We start from the raw sequence: 18,798 nt of genomic DNA on the forward strand, positions 1-18,798 counted from the left end.
TTGAGTTTGAGCACTAATTTACACTAATGATATTCTATATTTACAAAAAAATGACAATATTTAATGAAACAATTAATTTTCAAGTATTTAAAATTGAGAAAGCACTACTAAAAAAATAAATTTTGGCAGCCCTGAAAAATAATCTTATATGACATTTATTATCTCAACATTAACTATTTTGTATAACATATAAAGCACTTACCTCAGTAAGAGCAGTAAACCAAGAACAGACCTGATATTCAAATTGCCACAAGAAGGTTAGTGGCTACAAGGGTTGATATAGATGACTGCTGTAGAAATAGAAATGTCCAATTTGTTTGTGCTTAAAAAAAAACTTTTCAGTGCAACTATGATTAAATAGAAACACATGATAACTCATGTAGCAGACTGCTGATTTGAGACACTTTTTCACCATAAAGGTAAAGAATTTTCTCTGAAACCATGAAAAAAAAAGATAATTAATCATATGGTAAGAGTAGGAGACTGTTGGTTTGAGATACTTTTTCAACATAAAGAAAAGACTTTTCTCTGGAATCATAAAATATTAGATAATTAATCATATGATCAGAGTAGAATACTGTTGATTCAAGATACTTTCAAAACATACAGACATTATTTACATTTCTTTTCTAGCATAAACAGTTTAAGTTTCAACTGTTAAAGACAATGCTAATATTTTTTTCAAACCAAGTAATTGATTTTATGTGTCTGCTTTTAGTACCTTTTATTACTTACAAAAAGGTAAACTCTAAAATGATTTATGAAAGTAAAGTAAAAAATGACAAGAGCTGCTACCAGTAACACAACATTTTACTAATGAATGCAATTTCATAAAAATTTTTGCAAACAGAATTGAACATGATTATCACAATAAAGTAGAAGTCTGTTGAATTAAGACAATTTTTCAACATACAGGTAAAGACTTTTCTGTGAAGTTGTCAACAAAAAGAAAGTAAAACACAAGGTTATCACAACAAAGTAGAAGTCTGCTGATTTAAGACAGTTTTTCAACATACAGTTAAAGACTTTTCTGTGAAGTTGTAAACAAAAAGATAATTAAACACAAGATCATCACTATAAAGTAGAAGTCTGTTGATTTAAATCACTTTGGCAACATGCAGATGATGTAGATTTGTTTTGTGTTCTTTTTTTTCAACCATAAACAGTTCATGTTTCAACTTTTAAAGACAACTTTGATTTTTTTCATACTAAGTGATTCATACTAAGTGATTGGTTTTGAATTGTATGTGCTTGTACTTTAAGTACCTTTTATTACTTATAAAAACTTATAAAAGGAAAACTCTAAAAATACTTATGTAAAGAAAGTTTAAGTAAAAATTTGATGACCTACCACTCCTATGAAAACTTTCCTAAAATGAATTGCAATTTCTTAAAAAATTTCTGCAAACAGAATTTTTGTATAATTACGTAACAAATAAATCTTGTGCAAAAAATTCACTTGGTGACATTCACGAGTTCTCTCTTCTCTCGCTTTGATAATTTTAAGCTAATTTTAAACTTTTAGCTATACTTTTTTTAAACCTTGGTTTTTTCAAAAAAAAAATTTACCATCATGTCGAGCGCCGAATTCTGCTTCAAAAAACACCAAACACTTTATAAAAAGGATGAAAAATAAGCAAAATAGAACTTAAAAACTTCAAAGCTTTGAATTTAAATTTTAAGTTTTGTCAAACTTGTAAAAGGTGTTTCACTTTATCATAATTATTTCAGTATTATTTGTCAAGTTTCACTAAAGTAAAGATTTAACTTTTTTTTATACTAAAACTTTTTTATGTTTTTCATTTAAAACATAGTGATAAAAATGACCAATAATCTAACACTTTAAGCTAACAGCTAACATTTACATTGAAAGCTACTGAAATCTAGTTGATAAAACTTATTGATTAGTGTAGTACTTATTTATAAATTAATGCTTAACTCTAGAATTAAAGAGAACATTTAGTTGCAATAAGTATGAGAATACACACTTATACAAACACCAATGTTTAGCTTAACTTTACAAACTATAATGGGACGTATCAAAACACTAACAATGCTGTTAAGCAAAGTAAAAAAACGTTAACCTGTTTTTAAACTTTTGTCTATGTTTTTTTAAAACCTTGTTTTACTTTTAAATAAATTTTACCACCATGTCGAGCACCAAATCCTGCTTCAAAAAACACCAAACAGTTTATAAAAAGGATGAAAAATGAGCAAAATAGAACTTTTAAAACTTATAAATACATTTTTTGCTTGTTTTAGAGAATATTTAAAAAATACATTTTTCAATAACATATGAGTTAAAAGTTAAAACTAATAGCAGATACTAATATATGAACTATGTTGATAACAAACATCTGTGCTACATTTTTAACTTCAGTTTTAAACTTCTGTTTAAATTTAAAAGTTTTGTATAAATAATTAAACGTACAAAAATAAAACAAACATTAAATGTAAAACTATACAACTTGTTCACAATAATAAATGTATAACACAAGAGTATACGAACGAAAAAATTTATTAAAACAATATAAACCTTTTTACTTTATTTATTCAACAAACAAAACTCAATTAAGTTGATTATTTTAGCACAACAATCAAAAACAAATGTTGATTGAAAATATTTTTTTATAGGTTTATTTTTGTTAACTTCCATTAGTATAAACATTCAACTGCATAAGCACTTTAGTCAAATATTTTTATAATAAGAACAGCAAGTCTACCTAAGTGATAAAAACAAGCTAAAATCTTTTTTATCTGAAAACTAGACATAACTGTAAATATGGAAATTTATGCAAACTTTTGAGCAACAAAATTCAATGAAAATGAACAAGTAAGTTTTACTTTTGAAATTTTATTTAACTTTTTTTTAAACCTTGTTTTTCTCAAAAATAAACTTTACCATCATGTCGAGCACCAAATTCTGCTTAAAAAAACACCAAACACTTTATAAAAAAGATAAAAAATAAGCATAATAGAGCTAAAAAACTTCAAAGCTTTGAATTTAGACTATTTTGTAGCTTTGAGTATCTTTCAAACTTGCATGATATGAGTTAGAAACAATTAGCAGGTGTTAGTACTCGAACTATGTTCATAGCCAATACCTCTGCTATGTTTTTAATTTCAGCTTTAAATCTTTGTTATATTTGTAATTATTAATTAACTACTTAAAAAATCTTTATATGTAAATTTAAATGTTTCAAACCAAACTTTAATTTAATATTATAACCATAAATTTGAGATTGATAGTTTAGTTGGTGTAACTTACTATACAAATTTATTGATTCGTTTATTTATTTTTAAAGAGTGCTTCACTCTTATTTTTATGAGTTCATTAGTATTAAACACCTTAATAAAGACGTTGAGGCTTAGCTTAACTTTACAAACTATGTTTAACACATAACAAAAAACTAATGGATATATTAGATTAAAAAAACTGTTAAAGAACAAATTATATCAATATACTCACACAAACTAAAGTAGCTTTTATCTAAAAACCATACCAAGTGTAGTCATTAAAACTATAAAATGTTTTATATAAACTATTTTGACACTTCTACTTCATACTTCACAGTTAAAATTAATGCACTTATAGTAACAAACTTTAGTTTCAAACATAAGTTTGTTAAACCACAAGTGCTTTTTTCTTTTTGTTTTACTTGTTACATTTTCTATATATTTTCATTTATTTGCTCTAAAACGGTTTTTGAACTAATTTTAACAACTGAAGGTTTCTTATAATATTATTAATGGTTTTTTTATGAGTATTTGAAGAATGTTGGTTGAAAAATAAAGGATAGGATTGATTTTTATGAAATAGCCCATTTTGGAGTGCTTGGTTTTCACCTATTAAAGCCGTCGAACACGAGTATGGAAATAATGAGCGGGAAGCTTTCGACAGTCTGCACGACGCTGATGGGAAGTGTAACCACTTGGTCGAGGTACTTAATGGTTTTACTAATCACACTTTGGCTTGCCTGGTGTACCCGGTTTACGGCCCCAATCTGAGCAAGGCAATGGAGATTAATAAGCAGCCGTTTAAAGCGCAAGAGGTTAGAATAATGGCGAAACAGCTGATTGAAGCGGTGAATTTTCTTCACAAAAACGGAATGTTGCATTGCGATATCAAGCAAAAAAATATTTTATTAAACAGGTTAATAGGACATAAGGACTTTACTTAATTATAATTTTTACTAATTAGGTGCATTTTTTACTGATCTTTATGATGTTTGTTTAAAACAACTTATAGCCGAGTTAAATGACTTTTTTTTGTTTTTTTAACAATTTATTATACTAAAAATTTATATATATAATAATAAATCTTAAAATAGTATCTAAAGTATAACATTAAAAAAAACTTTTACTAAACAGGTTCTACTACGACCAGACTAAAATGTTTTCTTACTTTATGCCCGATATCAAACTCTGCGACCTTGGTTCTGTACGTTGGGAAAGAGATTTCAACTATGACGTCATAACAAAACTTCAGTACCGCGCTCCTGACGTCATAATGGGCCATAAAATTGGGTATCCATGTGACGTTTGGTCGATCGGCTGCACTTTATACGAACTCTTCATAGGAGAAGTTCTCTTCGATGCATCGACGGTTCAGGAACTGCTCCGGATGATCCATTTTATGATAAAGAATTTTACTGGCGATGAAGTTGAAATGATAAACAGAAAACTCTCTGAAGACGGTGAAATTGTTGATGTTTTGAATGAGCAAGAGTTGGGACCCATAAAGGGCAAAACCTTGCTTTACGAATCAAAGAAGATGCGTTCTTACACTAATAACCAAAATAGAGTTAAGTTATTGTGGAAACTAATAAATAGGATGATTGACCGAAATCCAGTATCAAGAGCAAACCTGAAAGACTTAGTTGAAGAAGAAGAAAATTAAATGGTATTTTTTCTATGTTAACTAAATATCAACAAAGGAAACTTAACTTTTTGTGTTTGTTTTCTGGACTACTCTTTTTTTTACTTTGTTGCACTTATTTTCACTTTAACTCAGTAGCTTTTTGTTTTCGTTACTGAGATGGAAAACCTTGTGTTATTTATAAAATAAAAAAAAGTGGTTTTGTACGACTTGAAAACAAACTTTAGAAAGTTTATTTTTTTATCCTGCTTTTATATTTTTGTTTTCAGTAGTTTAACCCTTATAGACAAAATTTGTAATTAAATTTGCTCGATTTGTAAAAATGTGTAGCCTACATTTATAAAACGTGTTCTTTAGATATTAAACGTATATTTTTAACTTCTTAAAAATTGATTAATAATTTTATATAGGACCTCAAAACAAAACAAAGCTACAAAACAGTGGAATTAAATTATAAATAAATTTTTTTAAAAACGTTTTCCGGAGTTTAATGAAGTAAGACAAAAATTATTTTAAATATTAGTATTTTAAAGTATGTCGCATCATAACTTTTTTGAAGGTCTTTTTGTTTTTAAATATGCATTTATGGCAGCTTCTAAAATTACTTGTAGACCATAAGTTGCAAACTTGTTTTTCTTAGACGCTAAAATGTAAATGTTTTTCATAACTTCGAACTAGAAATAAAAACAGACAATTATCTGATATAAATTTAAAAAAGAGATATAGTATTAAAGCTAACGTTTAAAAAATGTAAAATTCAGTAGTACACTGGTTAGTTAAAAATAGAAACATATACTTTATATAATATAAAGTATATACATAAACATATTAACATATTTTTAACGGTCTATATTTCTTTTACTCCTTGGTTTCAGACGAGCGGTCGTTTATCGAAACAAAGTTATACAAACAAAGTTTAAAAAAAACAAGTTAGTGAAGAATAAAATAAATTGGCAATTGGTGTTTTTATAGCTAAAAAAATTAATTAGAGCTTTTGTTTTACTTTGTACAATTTTTGTATACGTTCTACAAACAAACAAAATGTTTCAAGAATAACATTTATATCTTAAACACTACACTCTAAATTGCTGGGGACATATGGCACTAACTAAGTCTAATTATGAAAATGATTAATAGAATATAAACTATGTTGATGAGTAGATAGAAAGTATAATAGACAATTATAATATCTATAAAAAATATTTTTTTTAAAACATTTTATGACGATTGTTTTTTCTACAGCTTTTGTAATCAATTAAGTTAAAAACACCTGTCATGCATTCAGAGCCGAAGAAAAACAGTGAGAAAGGTTTTCAATCCAGTTACCAGTATGTTCCAGTATCTAGCAGTTCTATGGCTAATCAAAATTCTGTAATCCAGCAAAACAGTGCCAACTTTCCTACACTGAATGAACAAACAAGCAGTATAATACGCTCTTATGAACGAAGTGATCATCGAATATTATTGATGTCCGATATACTACTCGAAATGCTGGATATGGTAATAATATGATCCCTTCTGATCAACAAAGGGCTTACGAACAATATCGTATACAAAATTTAACAAATAACATGAACGGCGGATTACCCCAACCAGCCAATAGCGGAATGAGGATATCGAGTGGTGTTGAAAATTACCCACATTTTACAGTTTCTTCTGACACTCCAAAAGACATTCTTTAAGTAGTTCTGCTCAGCTATTTTCTCCAAAATTTAATGGTATGAGACCTTATAAGACCAACCAAGCACCTTCTACGACAAATATCGCTCCTACAAAGTACTTGACTAATACTGATTTAACTGCTTCTAGAAAAAATAGTACTTCAAACGTTTTTGGTCCTACACGCAGTTATGATCCACCTGTATCGAGATTTTTCGGAAGTTACCTTCAAAAAGAACCTAACACCAGTAATTACAACTTGCTTATGCTCGATTTCAATCGTGTAAACTTCACTTTAAGCAGGGTCATAAGAAACCAGCAGTCAGATCACAGGCTATTGGAAGGACTCGAGCAGCAAGTAGACAGTAACCACAAAACGTATGAAAGTCGCTTTGATTTGCTTGATCAGAGTGCAGCTGATAGTCAAAACTGTTTTGGTAACATTGTCAAGCGCTTTGACTATTTTGATAAACTTCATGATGATGCAAAAGGCGAAAGAACGCAAAGGTGCTCAACCATTGCAAGTGTGTTACAAGTCGTTTTTCTAATTGCTATAATTGTGTTATTGTCTGTACAGTTGTACTACATTAATCAGCTCTTTTCTAGTTTCTCTGAATAATCTTTATAAACTAGTTACAGACTTTTCTCTGAGCTCTTCTTTTTACTGTGTTACTTTTATAAATTAATTTGAGTATTTTTTTCACACGCTTTAAATTTATATATGTGTACATATTTTACTTTTTAAGTTGTTTATTCAGCGGTTCAAGTTTAATAAGTATTTATAAAATTGAAAAGTTAGTATACTATATTACTTTTGAGTTTATAAAAATTAATTGGTATCAGCATTAAACTGAAAAAAAAAACTAACAATAGCGTAAATAAATAAACTAGAAAAAATAACTCTTTTTAAAATCGACATTTGAACATTTTTTGTGCCCTCATAACCTTTTGAAAACTGTTTTTAGGTTGGTGGACTAATATTCTAATTATGCACAATTTAGTTTTAACGTCTCATTTTATATTAGTAGTTAAGTATAAATTAATTAATTACCGTGTTTATAAGTATTAACTATATACCAAACGTCAAAAATAAATTTTAAGTGTACTGTTTGCGGTTTTTGAAAATTATTAAGGTATTCTTATTGTGTACATATAGTTAATTCGTGATTTTTAAATTGTTATGTTTTTTCCTTTTAATTTAGCTTTTCATAGTTTTCATAGTAGAATTGATTCGTATAAAATTTTTCCAATATTAACAATGTAATATAATGATTGTAGGACTAGTTATCTTTTTTCACCAAAGTCTAAAGCTATAGCAAAATGTTTTTGTAAATACCGAACGAAATAACGAGAGCTTTAACAACTTAACATTTAATTAGCTAAAGAGTAAAAATTTCTAAAAAAAAACTCTCAAATCATTTTGTTCAAACAATTTTGAAAAATTTAATAACACAAAATAGATTATTCATGTTTTTATTGGTTTTTAAAAACTTTGTTAAAATGTTATATATAAAAAGCATTTAATTTCATCAATACGAGTTAATTTAAGTTAAACTGATAGGATTAAAGCATTTAACGAGTTAAAAATTTTTTAAGTACAATGAAAATAACGCATAAAAAATGTAGTCAAAAAACTTCATGTGTTGAAAGACTTTTTTATCATCTAGTTACGCACCAAGTAATTACTTTATCATTATTGTTTTATAAAAGTACTATTAAACATGTAATTTTGTATTAAAAAATAATTAGAATACATAACTATATATCATAAGAAAAACAATGTACAAAACGATATTTAGTTTTGATTAAATTTACATGAAAATTTAAGTGGTTTGATAACTAGTAAAGTTAGCTTAGCTTAAACTAATTACTTATGCCTAGTAAATTGTTTTGAGTTGTAAATATTTATCTTAACCTATAACAAAAAAATACACTTACGTAAGTTAACAAGAAAAACGCAATAAAATTGCTTATTAGAACACTTTTAAAAAAGACAATAAATACATAATGTCCCATAAAAAAGAACAACCAAAGCTACCAGTAATTATTTAACAGAACCATTTTAAGTAAACAAACCACCAATGTGTATTAAATTTTACACTTTAATTTTAAATATTTTTCACTAATATTGTTATATGACTTTTCAAATTTGGACAATTAAAATTCTGCCTATTAAAAATCCAAAAAAAAAGTAAAGGGCCACAGCTCAAAAAGTTATATATGGTACAAAAGCGTTTGTAGGTATAACTGCAATTTATAAAAAAAAACATCTTCATTTTCAATAAAAATGCTGATGGAAAATATCATAAAATTACTAAAGAACACTATTTTTTAATCCTTGTTGTAGCAATATAAACAAAATATTAATATTTTTACAGTTTTTTAGGTAATAATTACAGATATATACACATATATTTTTCAAATATATTTAACGTTTGAGTTGTCGACTTTTTTAACGTTAAATTCAAAACGAATGCTTAACACTTTTTATTAATGATTTACAGTAGTTTCTCTACAAATAAAAGTTAATTTTCATTATCATTTAATTTTAACAAACAATAAAATTAATATACTTCAGTACGGAGTTTGGCGAATTTCGACCCGCATAACCTTTAGGTATTTAGTTATATCTATATTGTGCATTTTACTTTTAAACCGCTTATGCAGTAGACTCCCGCTTGAACTGCTCACATCAAAAGCTTTAACAGTTTTCTTGTTCGATTGTGTATAAACTTCTGCTTATTTTGATCTTTTATTTCAATCGATGATCAATATCAAGCATGAAATTTTTATTTAAATGAAAAAAAACACCGTGGCATGGGTTTTTAGTAAAAGTAACTCGTTCTACGCAAAAGGCTGTTGATTAGGCTGCTGATAAATGCGGCGACCATTGAGTTTTCTGCTAAAATTTTTTAACTACCACACAACCATCTTGTACAAAAATTTAGCTGATTTTTAAAAGTTTTTATAGACGTGACAAAAAGTGGTAAAAGTTACGTAAAATCAAAAAGCTCCTCAAGCCACCGAAGCCACCCCACTGTTTATTGTTTTTTATTTTCTTACGAATCAATATTACGATAGGAAGGCATAATGAGGTATTAAATATTGAAAAATCAATAAGTATTTTTTGTTGTAAAATTATTTTTTTGTTTGAAAACTAAAATACTTCGAATTATGCTTAAAGTAAAACCTGGTATTAATGTAAGATACAATTTTAATTAGTTAAGTAACAATTGATTTTTTATCAGACGATTATTAACAGCTATACAGTTTATAAAAAAAAAGTATAAATATTTGATAACATAAATGCACATCTGTTCTCTTTATTAAAAAAGCGCTTCTAAGTTTATTAATTTCAGTCAGTATAAAAGAAAATTAATTTTGTGCTTTGTAATCAGTTGTAAGTTACTTTCAAGACTGTAGAAATCAACAGTAAGTATAGATTGCAGCATAAGTTAACATTATAGACCTCAAACATTGTTAAAATAAGATTGTTCTATAACATATTTAATTCTAAGAGCTTAGTCAATTAAACTTTTTCGACCATATTCAGGAGTTAAGACAAAAGTTTCTTCAAACTTTAATTTATACTTATGTTGAAAAAAGTTAGATTTTAAATTAACAAAATTATATAAATTATAATATTAAGTTAACAGATACACAACAAAATTCAGTAAAAATTAATCATAACTTTTACTCATAAATATTTTACCAATTAATAGTATTTAGTCAAAGATAAATCACGCGTTTTATAATACAGTGCTTATTAGTTGATCTTCAGTACAACTTTTTTATTAAATACCTAACAAATTTTGAAAAATTACTTTTTATAAATAAACCATACCGTACTTGTGTAGTTATAAAGGTCTGTTAATTATAGTATAATAAGTAGAAATATTTTATAAGTAAAAAAAATACAGTTTACAATCATAATAATTGTAAGTGTTTTCTTTGAATATTTTCAAAATAATGTTTGTTCTTGCAGCTTTTGTATTTGATTAAATTTAAAACACCTGTCATGCATTCACACCCGGAGAAAAACAGGGAGAAAGGTTTTCAATCCAGTTACCAGTATGTTCCAGTATCTAACAGTTCTACGACTAATCAAAATCCTGGAATCCAGCAAAATAGTGTGATTGTTCCTACACTGAAGCAGTTTTCTGAACCAACAAGCAGTATAATACGCTTTGATGCATTAAGTGCTTCAACATCCTCAAATGTTGTTCACTCTAGTGGACAATATTCTACTCAAAATAATGGATCTGGAAACAGTATGATGAAGGGCGGAGTGCCTCAACCAACAAACTGTGTGATGAAAACGTCTTTACCGAGTGGTGTTAAAAGTTATCCAGCTTCTACAGTTTCTTCTGACGCAAGTAGCATAGCTCCATTACTTGCTGCCAGTTCTAGTAATTCGCGGTCAATAAACACGGTTACAAATCAAGTACTTTCTACAACAAATTTAGTTCCTATGAACTATTCGGCTAACAATGACTTATCAAATTATGGAAGTTTTATACAAAGAGGTTATCAACCGATCCAATCCCACCCTATCGATGATGATGACACCTCTAACCGTGTATCAATATTTCGTTTCAACTTCATAAACCACACATTGAACGAAGTTGTAAGAAACGAGCAAGCAGTTATCAATCGACTAAATGGTATTGAACGGCAAATCAAAGACAACCAAGAAGCGTCTGTGAGATGTTTTAATTTGTTGAATCAGAGTGCAGATAGTATACAGAAGTGTTTTGATAGACGTTTTGATGATCTTTATAAAAAGTTTAAGAAATTTATAACGGTTGCATTTATTGTTGGTATAATCTTGAATATTTTCTCTTTTGTATTAATTATAATGTCGGCTGCACAGTTGTACTATATAAACCAGCTGTAATAATATTTCTCTAAATTATTTTATACATCACTTTTGGTGTTAAATTTATTTTCAAATGCTTTTTTATGCATACAATTCCGCACGTTTTTTATTCTTTTCTTATTGGATGATAACTTATAATTTTGATAACTAGTGATCCAGAATTTAATGCTTAATAAAGCCTTCATAGTTCTAATGTTAGTTTGTCATACTTTTAGTGTATAAAGCATAGTTATATTATTATTTTTCGGATTAAATGCTTTGAAAAACTAGAATAATTTTTTATTTAAGAATAATATATGAATAACATTATTGAAAAATAATTTGATACTTGTTGAAAAAAACAATTATTTGTTTTTTATTTGACAAAATTTCCTCACTACGTTTTATTTTATTGGTATGTAGTTGATATTAGTTTTAATTGCTATAAACGAAAAGTTTTTGATTTCTTGGTACTTCAAATCATTTTAAATAGTTACAGAAAGCAATAAACGAAAAGAAAGATAAATATTGATTAAATAATAAAAAGATAAATAGTATCAGCATTATATATACTAACTATAAAACAAGAAAATAATTCACAAAAAAAATAGAAATGAAGAAAAGCAACCTACCTTTAAGGAGCTGTAACATAGATGCTAATTAAAGTAAAAATTCTTAGTTATTGAAAATAGTTAAACTAAAAAAATAAGATTAAAAAAGTCAACGAAATTTTGTTAGTTAAAAAGATTTGCAGTGCGGACTCGAACTCGGGTCTCTGGATTGGAAGGCACCGGTGGTGACCTCTCCGCCATGATTCCACTTGGATACTATTACATTTTCGAGTATACATAACAAAATTATTTTCATAATCGATGTTTTGGCAACTATCAATGAAACTCGAACCCAAAATATTTTATTGGAATAAGCACAATGGAGTTAATTTGAAACTGTATCAAAAAGTAGTGTATAAATACAACATTAAACAATTTTTGATGATTTTTATACCTTTCAAAGACAGTTCACTTGTTATCACACTATTTCACAGTCAGTTAGTTTTACTAATAATCTAATCGCAACCCTTACCGTTGGTCAGTAATTTTTTTTCTTAACATATTCAAAGAAAGCTTTTTTGTATCATTGCTCATTTTTCGAAAAAAAACTGGAAAACTTACAAAAAGTCATAAAAATAACATAAAATCAAAAATTCCACAACAAAACTTCATTTGAGTCGTTTCAAAATGTTCACAATCTGTTTGTGTGTAGCCACATTTAAAATAAATCAGCTTAAAACTCCAAGGTCGCTTTTTTTTGATCCCATTTTGCATTGGCGTGGAAATTAGAAAATCGGTTAGAGGTAAGGTGAAAGTTTCTTCAAATCATTTAAGTCAACACAGAAAAATTAACACCAAAGCATAACTTTTTTAACAACTTTTCTAACCATATTTTAGTTCTTTGTGTTTTTTTTTAATAAAATTAGAACTATTCTATTCAATTTATGTTTTTTGAATTAAGTTTATACTATTCGTTGATATTTGTAAATACCTTCTGTTACGGAATTATTGTTTTGAAAACGAAATACTTTTGTACATAGTAAAGTTAAAGAATAATTTAAGATGCTGACTAGTTAAACCTAAAATATTGATAAAATTTTATCAATAAAAGTGTGTACCACCGGACTCGATCTCGCGACCTTCTACTCACGCATCGGGTCGGCGATCGCTGAACCACACAACCACTTGCTTGTTGACTTCAATGCTGGTATATAAACTTTAAAAACTTTAGATTTAAATAAGTTCATTTAGTACTTATTAGTTTACCTTTCTGTAAATTGCTATTATTTTTTTATTTGAAACATATTTACAAAGATAAGACTGTTTTTTTTTTGCACATAACGTTTACGTGAATTTTAATACTTGAAAGTTTTCCATTCAAAAGCTGCATAAGCAGAGCAAGTGTACTTATTAAAGGCAGTTTTGATTTTTGTTGCTTAAATCTAATTTAAAAGAACAAAACTGATTAAATGCTTTGATAATAAGAAAAATTCAGCGTGCAAAAACTTTTTTTTGTACATTTAAAGTATTAAAACTTTATAAATTAAACAAACTTATCCAGCTTTAATTAGCTATTATGGCAAAACAGATGCAAATATAACCTAACAGTTTATATATTATCGAAAATCAGAACTAAAGCAAAGGAGATATATTTCAAAATTAAAATCAACATTATAACAGCATTTATATCACAAAGCAAAGTTTTAGAAACATCACAAGCATTTACGTTGTCGTTTTGATATTTTGTTGAACCAGCCAGTAATGAAAATTATATGGGTATGAATAAAATGTGGTAGAATATCTAAACTTTTAAATCATCAATGCCAGGAATTCTAATTTACCTGCCTGGACTTTTATGTCAAATAAATTCACGTGGTTGCTTATAATGCTGATAAATTTAAGATTATTGATTGTAATGTCTAATTAAGCAGAAGTATAATAAAGAATGTAAGGCTGAACTACATTAATCCCAGGCGTTTCTACAGTTAAAAGACCAAGTTTACCCTTCATTTTACATAGACGAAATGATTTGATTTTTTAAAATAATGAAAAGTGTTAAGGTTAACCGAGAAAAAAAAGATACTTTAAAAAACTTAAACTTAGTAGATGTACTTCAAAACATAGGTAAGTAAGGATATTAATGTCTTTCAAACTAATTAACAGCAAATTTATGCTTAGATATAAGACATTAGAAAACATTGTATATGATACACATAAAAAACCCTGTAGACCAAAACCTTGGCTTAGATGGCACTAAATAATTGTTATTAAAATATAACTAAAAATAAAAACTTAAAATTATAATGGTACTTAGTCGGTGTAACGGTATTTGATTTATTTTATCAAAAGTACAGAGCTGGTACCTACCATTGTTTATTTATTTTAACACATACGGTGGTAAATAAAGTTATATATAATGGTTAAATCTAATAGAGACCTTTAAACTCATAAAGGCTCTAAATGGAATTTTATTTGAACTGTAATTATTACTTAAAAGAAACAGTTTAATGTTTTAAATTTATAGCTAAATACATATGTTGTTTGTGATATAAAACTAGAAACGATCATGTAAATCATATAAAAATTAGATTCATTTATATACAGCATTAAAATATTTAAGAGCTAATTGCCATATATATTTGTATCTGTTAGTTTAATTAAGATGCACATTATCCAATACATGGACATATAGTTAGTGTTATTCATTACTATATAAGTTGCTTTATTCAACTTAAAAATATAGAGCAATTAAATAATTTATAAAACATACCATACACATACAACTTTAGTGTAAGTGAAATTTATGCTAAACTAAGTTTAAACTGTATAAGACTACAAAGTGATGACGTAATAATAGTAAAAAGGTAAAAATGAAAAATATTACATAATTACTTGAAAAATCGTGGACAAAAACAGTCTGATTTATTAAAGTCTAACTTAAAAGACGCCTAAACTGTTTTATACAAGTTAAGACGTAAATACTTACTTGTGTAAATGGAAAACTTTAGCGTAGATTTTCCAAAATTTAAGTTGTTGTGGAGTGACAACGATACTAATTAAAACGAGAAGTTAATGTACTCACTTACTTTGTATAGTTTATCAAGTAACCAACAAAAGATGTTATCAGACCTGCTGATCAACAAAGTAATAATACATATAATCAAAACAGTGGTCAAACTTGAAATAGACATATACCAAATGTTAAATGTAATATAAATTAAATCAATGTACCTACTACAGAATGTTACTTAACATATAAGTTTTAGTAGATAATTATAAATGCCATAACAACTAAACAAATGATTAGCTTTGATGTATTACAAACTTGCCATAACTAACTTTCAATAGACCTTTATACACAAACAAACTAAGATGTAATTTATTTACTAGACATACTAGGTATTTAATACTGTGTAACAATGTAATTAGTTAAATGACGACAATAAAATGATCCTGATAAATAAAATTACAAAGTAAGTTGAAGTGTTTATTATAGAATAATACCAGGCTGTCTACTACAAATCTGTAGCGTTTGTAGTACGACACCAAAGATACATACTATAAAACATAAAACTTTACTTGTAATTTATATATGTTAATATTGAGTTTAAAAGAAAAATAACATACCGAAAAATTGTGCGTAACTACTCGTACATCAAGCAAAAAACTAATTAGGTGCCGACCAGCATAAGGACGCGGCCTAAAGGACGGCTTTCGTTATTTGTGCAAAAGTCCCGGGAGCAAGAGCTGCTCCTTATAGCGTACTCCTTAAACATAACCCTAACTTACTACCATATAGTTGTTAACTAAAAAATGAATGTCTTTTTAGGTGGTAATAGTAGGATTAATCTTAATTTGGAATATTATTAATTTTTCGAAGGTGTTATCATTGTAATAATAAATACCTATAACCATAAAATTCGTGTGAGACATGTTAAATAGTCTTTTCTTTTTGGAATGTTTGTTGTGACACAGTCTAATAACAGTATCCAAAACTTGTAACTTAAATTTGAGTACTGCTAACTTAAACATTTTGATTTGATGTTATGTTAACACAATATCAATCGAAAACTTTTAATAAAATAAATGCTTACTGTTGTTATTAGGCTGAATTTACAACAAATATTCAAAAAAAAAAGGCATTTTCACATGTCATTCCATAAAGCCAATGCAAATCATACTTGGTCTAGTCAGATAAGAGTCTGGCTTTTGTCAGCTAGTCACAGTTGATTATAATAACTCTATAAAACATTAAATGGTTATCAAAGATTTGCTAGCTTTTAAATACACTTCATAAACACTACAAGTAACAAACAACCAGACTCTTATCTAATTTAGTTATATTAGCATTATCAATTATTACACTATGCTACATAATTCTAAAATATTTAACAGGAAAAACAGTGGTTAATCATTTCTTGTTATGTTTTGAACAGTTCAGAGACATGGACATGCTTGTATATTTTTTCAAAGACTAACTATTACTAAATGTTCAAATACTCTTTGATAAGAATTTCTATGGTGACACTGTCTAATAGTATATCATAAGTTTTTGTTCTACATCATCAAACAGCATTGATATAATGAAACCAACAAAATAACATTTGATTTAATGCTACACATAGTATCAAGCTGAAGATGAAACAAATACTTATTTTATAATGTCACTATTAAAATTCAAAACAAAGACTATTTTTGAGTACTATTAATACTCCAAAAATTAAGTTTAACACATCTGTACAACATAGTCTTTTTATAAAGATCATACATAGTCAGATAAAAGTCTGGTTTTTGTCCATCAACTATATTAACCACTAAATGGTAATCAAAGTAATAATACACTTAAACTTTGAATTTTACTGTTAACTATAAACACTAAAAGTGACTGAAAAAACCAGACTCTTATCTAAATTAGTAATATGAACATACAAAAACACTCAACATAAGTCAGTTGATCAAGCTGCCTTAATGTTGCTTGTGTTCCTACATGTTCACATGTAATAAAGTATGTCACTTATACACAAACATTTTACACTGTAGTTTTAATTGCTTAGTGAATAAAAACATGATAATAAAACATTTACTTTAACAATGTGTCTCTAAAAGTGTGCAAAGATTTAAAATTAACTGCTTAATTTTAAAGCTTGTAGCATTCAGAGTTACAACAAACAAAAGTACAGCTTGATTTTTAGCTCTAAAATGGTAATTGAACATTTTACATTGTAATCTCTTTACAAATATTCATAACACATAAGTTTTGACATATAGAAAAGCTAATGAATAATAGTAATAGCTTTTAGTTAATTTTGCACACTTTAGAAACTCTATAGGATAATTTATAATCTAAAATTTTAATTGTAATTAATTCATAATTTTATGACATGCATTTATAAACACCAGGGCTGCCACTCTTCAATTCGAAAACTGTACTCTTTTAACCAAATTTCAGCTTAATTTGAATAAGATTAGAAACTAAGCAGCAAAAGCTGTTAATGTACTTTACTTGATATCAATTGAGTTTGAGCACTAATTTACACTAATGATATTCTATATTTACAAAAAAATGACAATATTTAATGAAACAATTAATTTTCAAGTATTTAAAATTGAGAAAGCACTACTAAAAAAATTAAGTTTTGGCAGCCCTGAAAAATAATCTTATATGACATTTATTATCTTAACATTAACTATTTTGTATAACATATAAAGCACTTACCTCAGTAAGAGCAGTAAACCAAGAACAGACCTGATATTCAAATTGCCACAAGAAGGTTAGTGGCAACAAGGGTTGATATAGATGACTGCTGTAGAAATAGAGATGCCCAATTTGTTTGTGCTTAATAAAAACTTTTCAGTGCAACTATGATTAAATAGAAACACATGATAACTCATGTAGCAGACTGCTGATTTGAGACACTTATTCACCATAAAGGTGAAGAATTTTCTCTGAAATCATGAAAAAAAAAAAGATAATTAATTATATGGTAAGAGTAGGAGACTGTTGGTTTGAGATACTTTTTCAACATAAAGAAAAGATTTTCCTCTGAAATCATAAAATATTAGATAAATAATCATATGATCAGAATAGAATACTGTTGATTCAAGATACTTTCAAAACATACAGACATTATTTACATTTCTTTTCTAGCATAAACAGTTTAAGTTTCAACTGTTAAAGACAATGCTAATATTTTTTTCAAACCAAGTAATTGATTTTATGTGTCTGCTTTTAGTACCTTTTATTACTTACAAAAAGGTAAACTCTAAAATGATTTATGAAAGTAAAGTAAAAAATGACAAGAGCTGCTACCAGTAACACAACATTTTACTAATGAATGCAATTTCATAAAAATTTCTGCATACAGAATTGAACATGACCATCACAATAAAGTAGAAGTCTGTTGATTTAAGACAATTTTTCAACATACAGGTAAAGACTTTTCTGTGAAGTTGTCAACAAAAAGAAAGTAAAACACAAGGTTATCACAACAAAGTCTGCTGATTTAAGACAGTTTTTCAACATACAGGTAAAGACTTTTCTGTGAAGTTGTCAACAAAAAGATAGTAAAACACAAGGTTATCACAACAAAGTAGAAGTCTGCTGATTTAAGACAGTTTTTCAACATACAGGTAAAGACTTTTCTTTGAAGTTGTAAACAAAAAGATAATTAAACACAAGATCATCACTATAAAGTAGAAGTCTGTTGATTTAAATCACTTTGGCAACATGCAGATGATGTAGATTTGTTTTGTGTTCTTTTTTTCAACCATAAACAGTTCAAGTTTCAACTTTTAAAGACAACTTTGATTTTTTTCATACTAAGTGATTCATACTAAGTGATTGGTTTTGA

General features: G+C 27.2%; 1 protein-coding gene across 1 annotated transcript; it reads left to right on the top strand.

The window, feature by feature from the left end:
- The first annotated feature begins 2,825 nt into the window (after positions 1-2,825).
- On the top strand, positions 2,826-4,900 carry LOC145832972 (dual specificity protein kinase CLK1-like). The gene is made up of 3 exons (XM_082940176.1): positions 2,826-2,833; positions 3,821-4,153; positions 4,372-4,900. Exons 1-3 carry the CDS (start codon positions 2,826-2,828, stop codon positions 4,898-4,900), a joined length of 870 nt encoding a protein of 289 aa, XP_082796302.1.
- The last annotated feature ends 13,898 nt before the right edge of the window (positions 4,901-18,798 follow it).

The sequence above is a fragment of the Thalia democratica genome, chromosome 4 (assembly GCF_965202585.1).
Source record: "Thalia democratica chromosome 4, ktThaDemo2.hap1.1, whole genome shotgun sequence".
Taxonomy (NCBI): domain Eukaryota; kingdom Metazoa; phylum Chordata; class Thaliacea; order Salpida; family Salpidae; genus Thalia; species Thalia democratica.

What these genes read in the sequence shown, in the direction of transcription:
- LOC145832972 (XM_082940176.1), top strand. An exon ending in AAAAATATTTTATTAAACAG is followed by an intron (nt 4,154 to 4,371) that starts GTTAATAGGACA and finishes TTTACTAAACAG; the next exon opens with GTTCTACTACGACCAGACTA.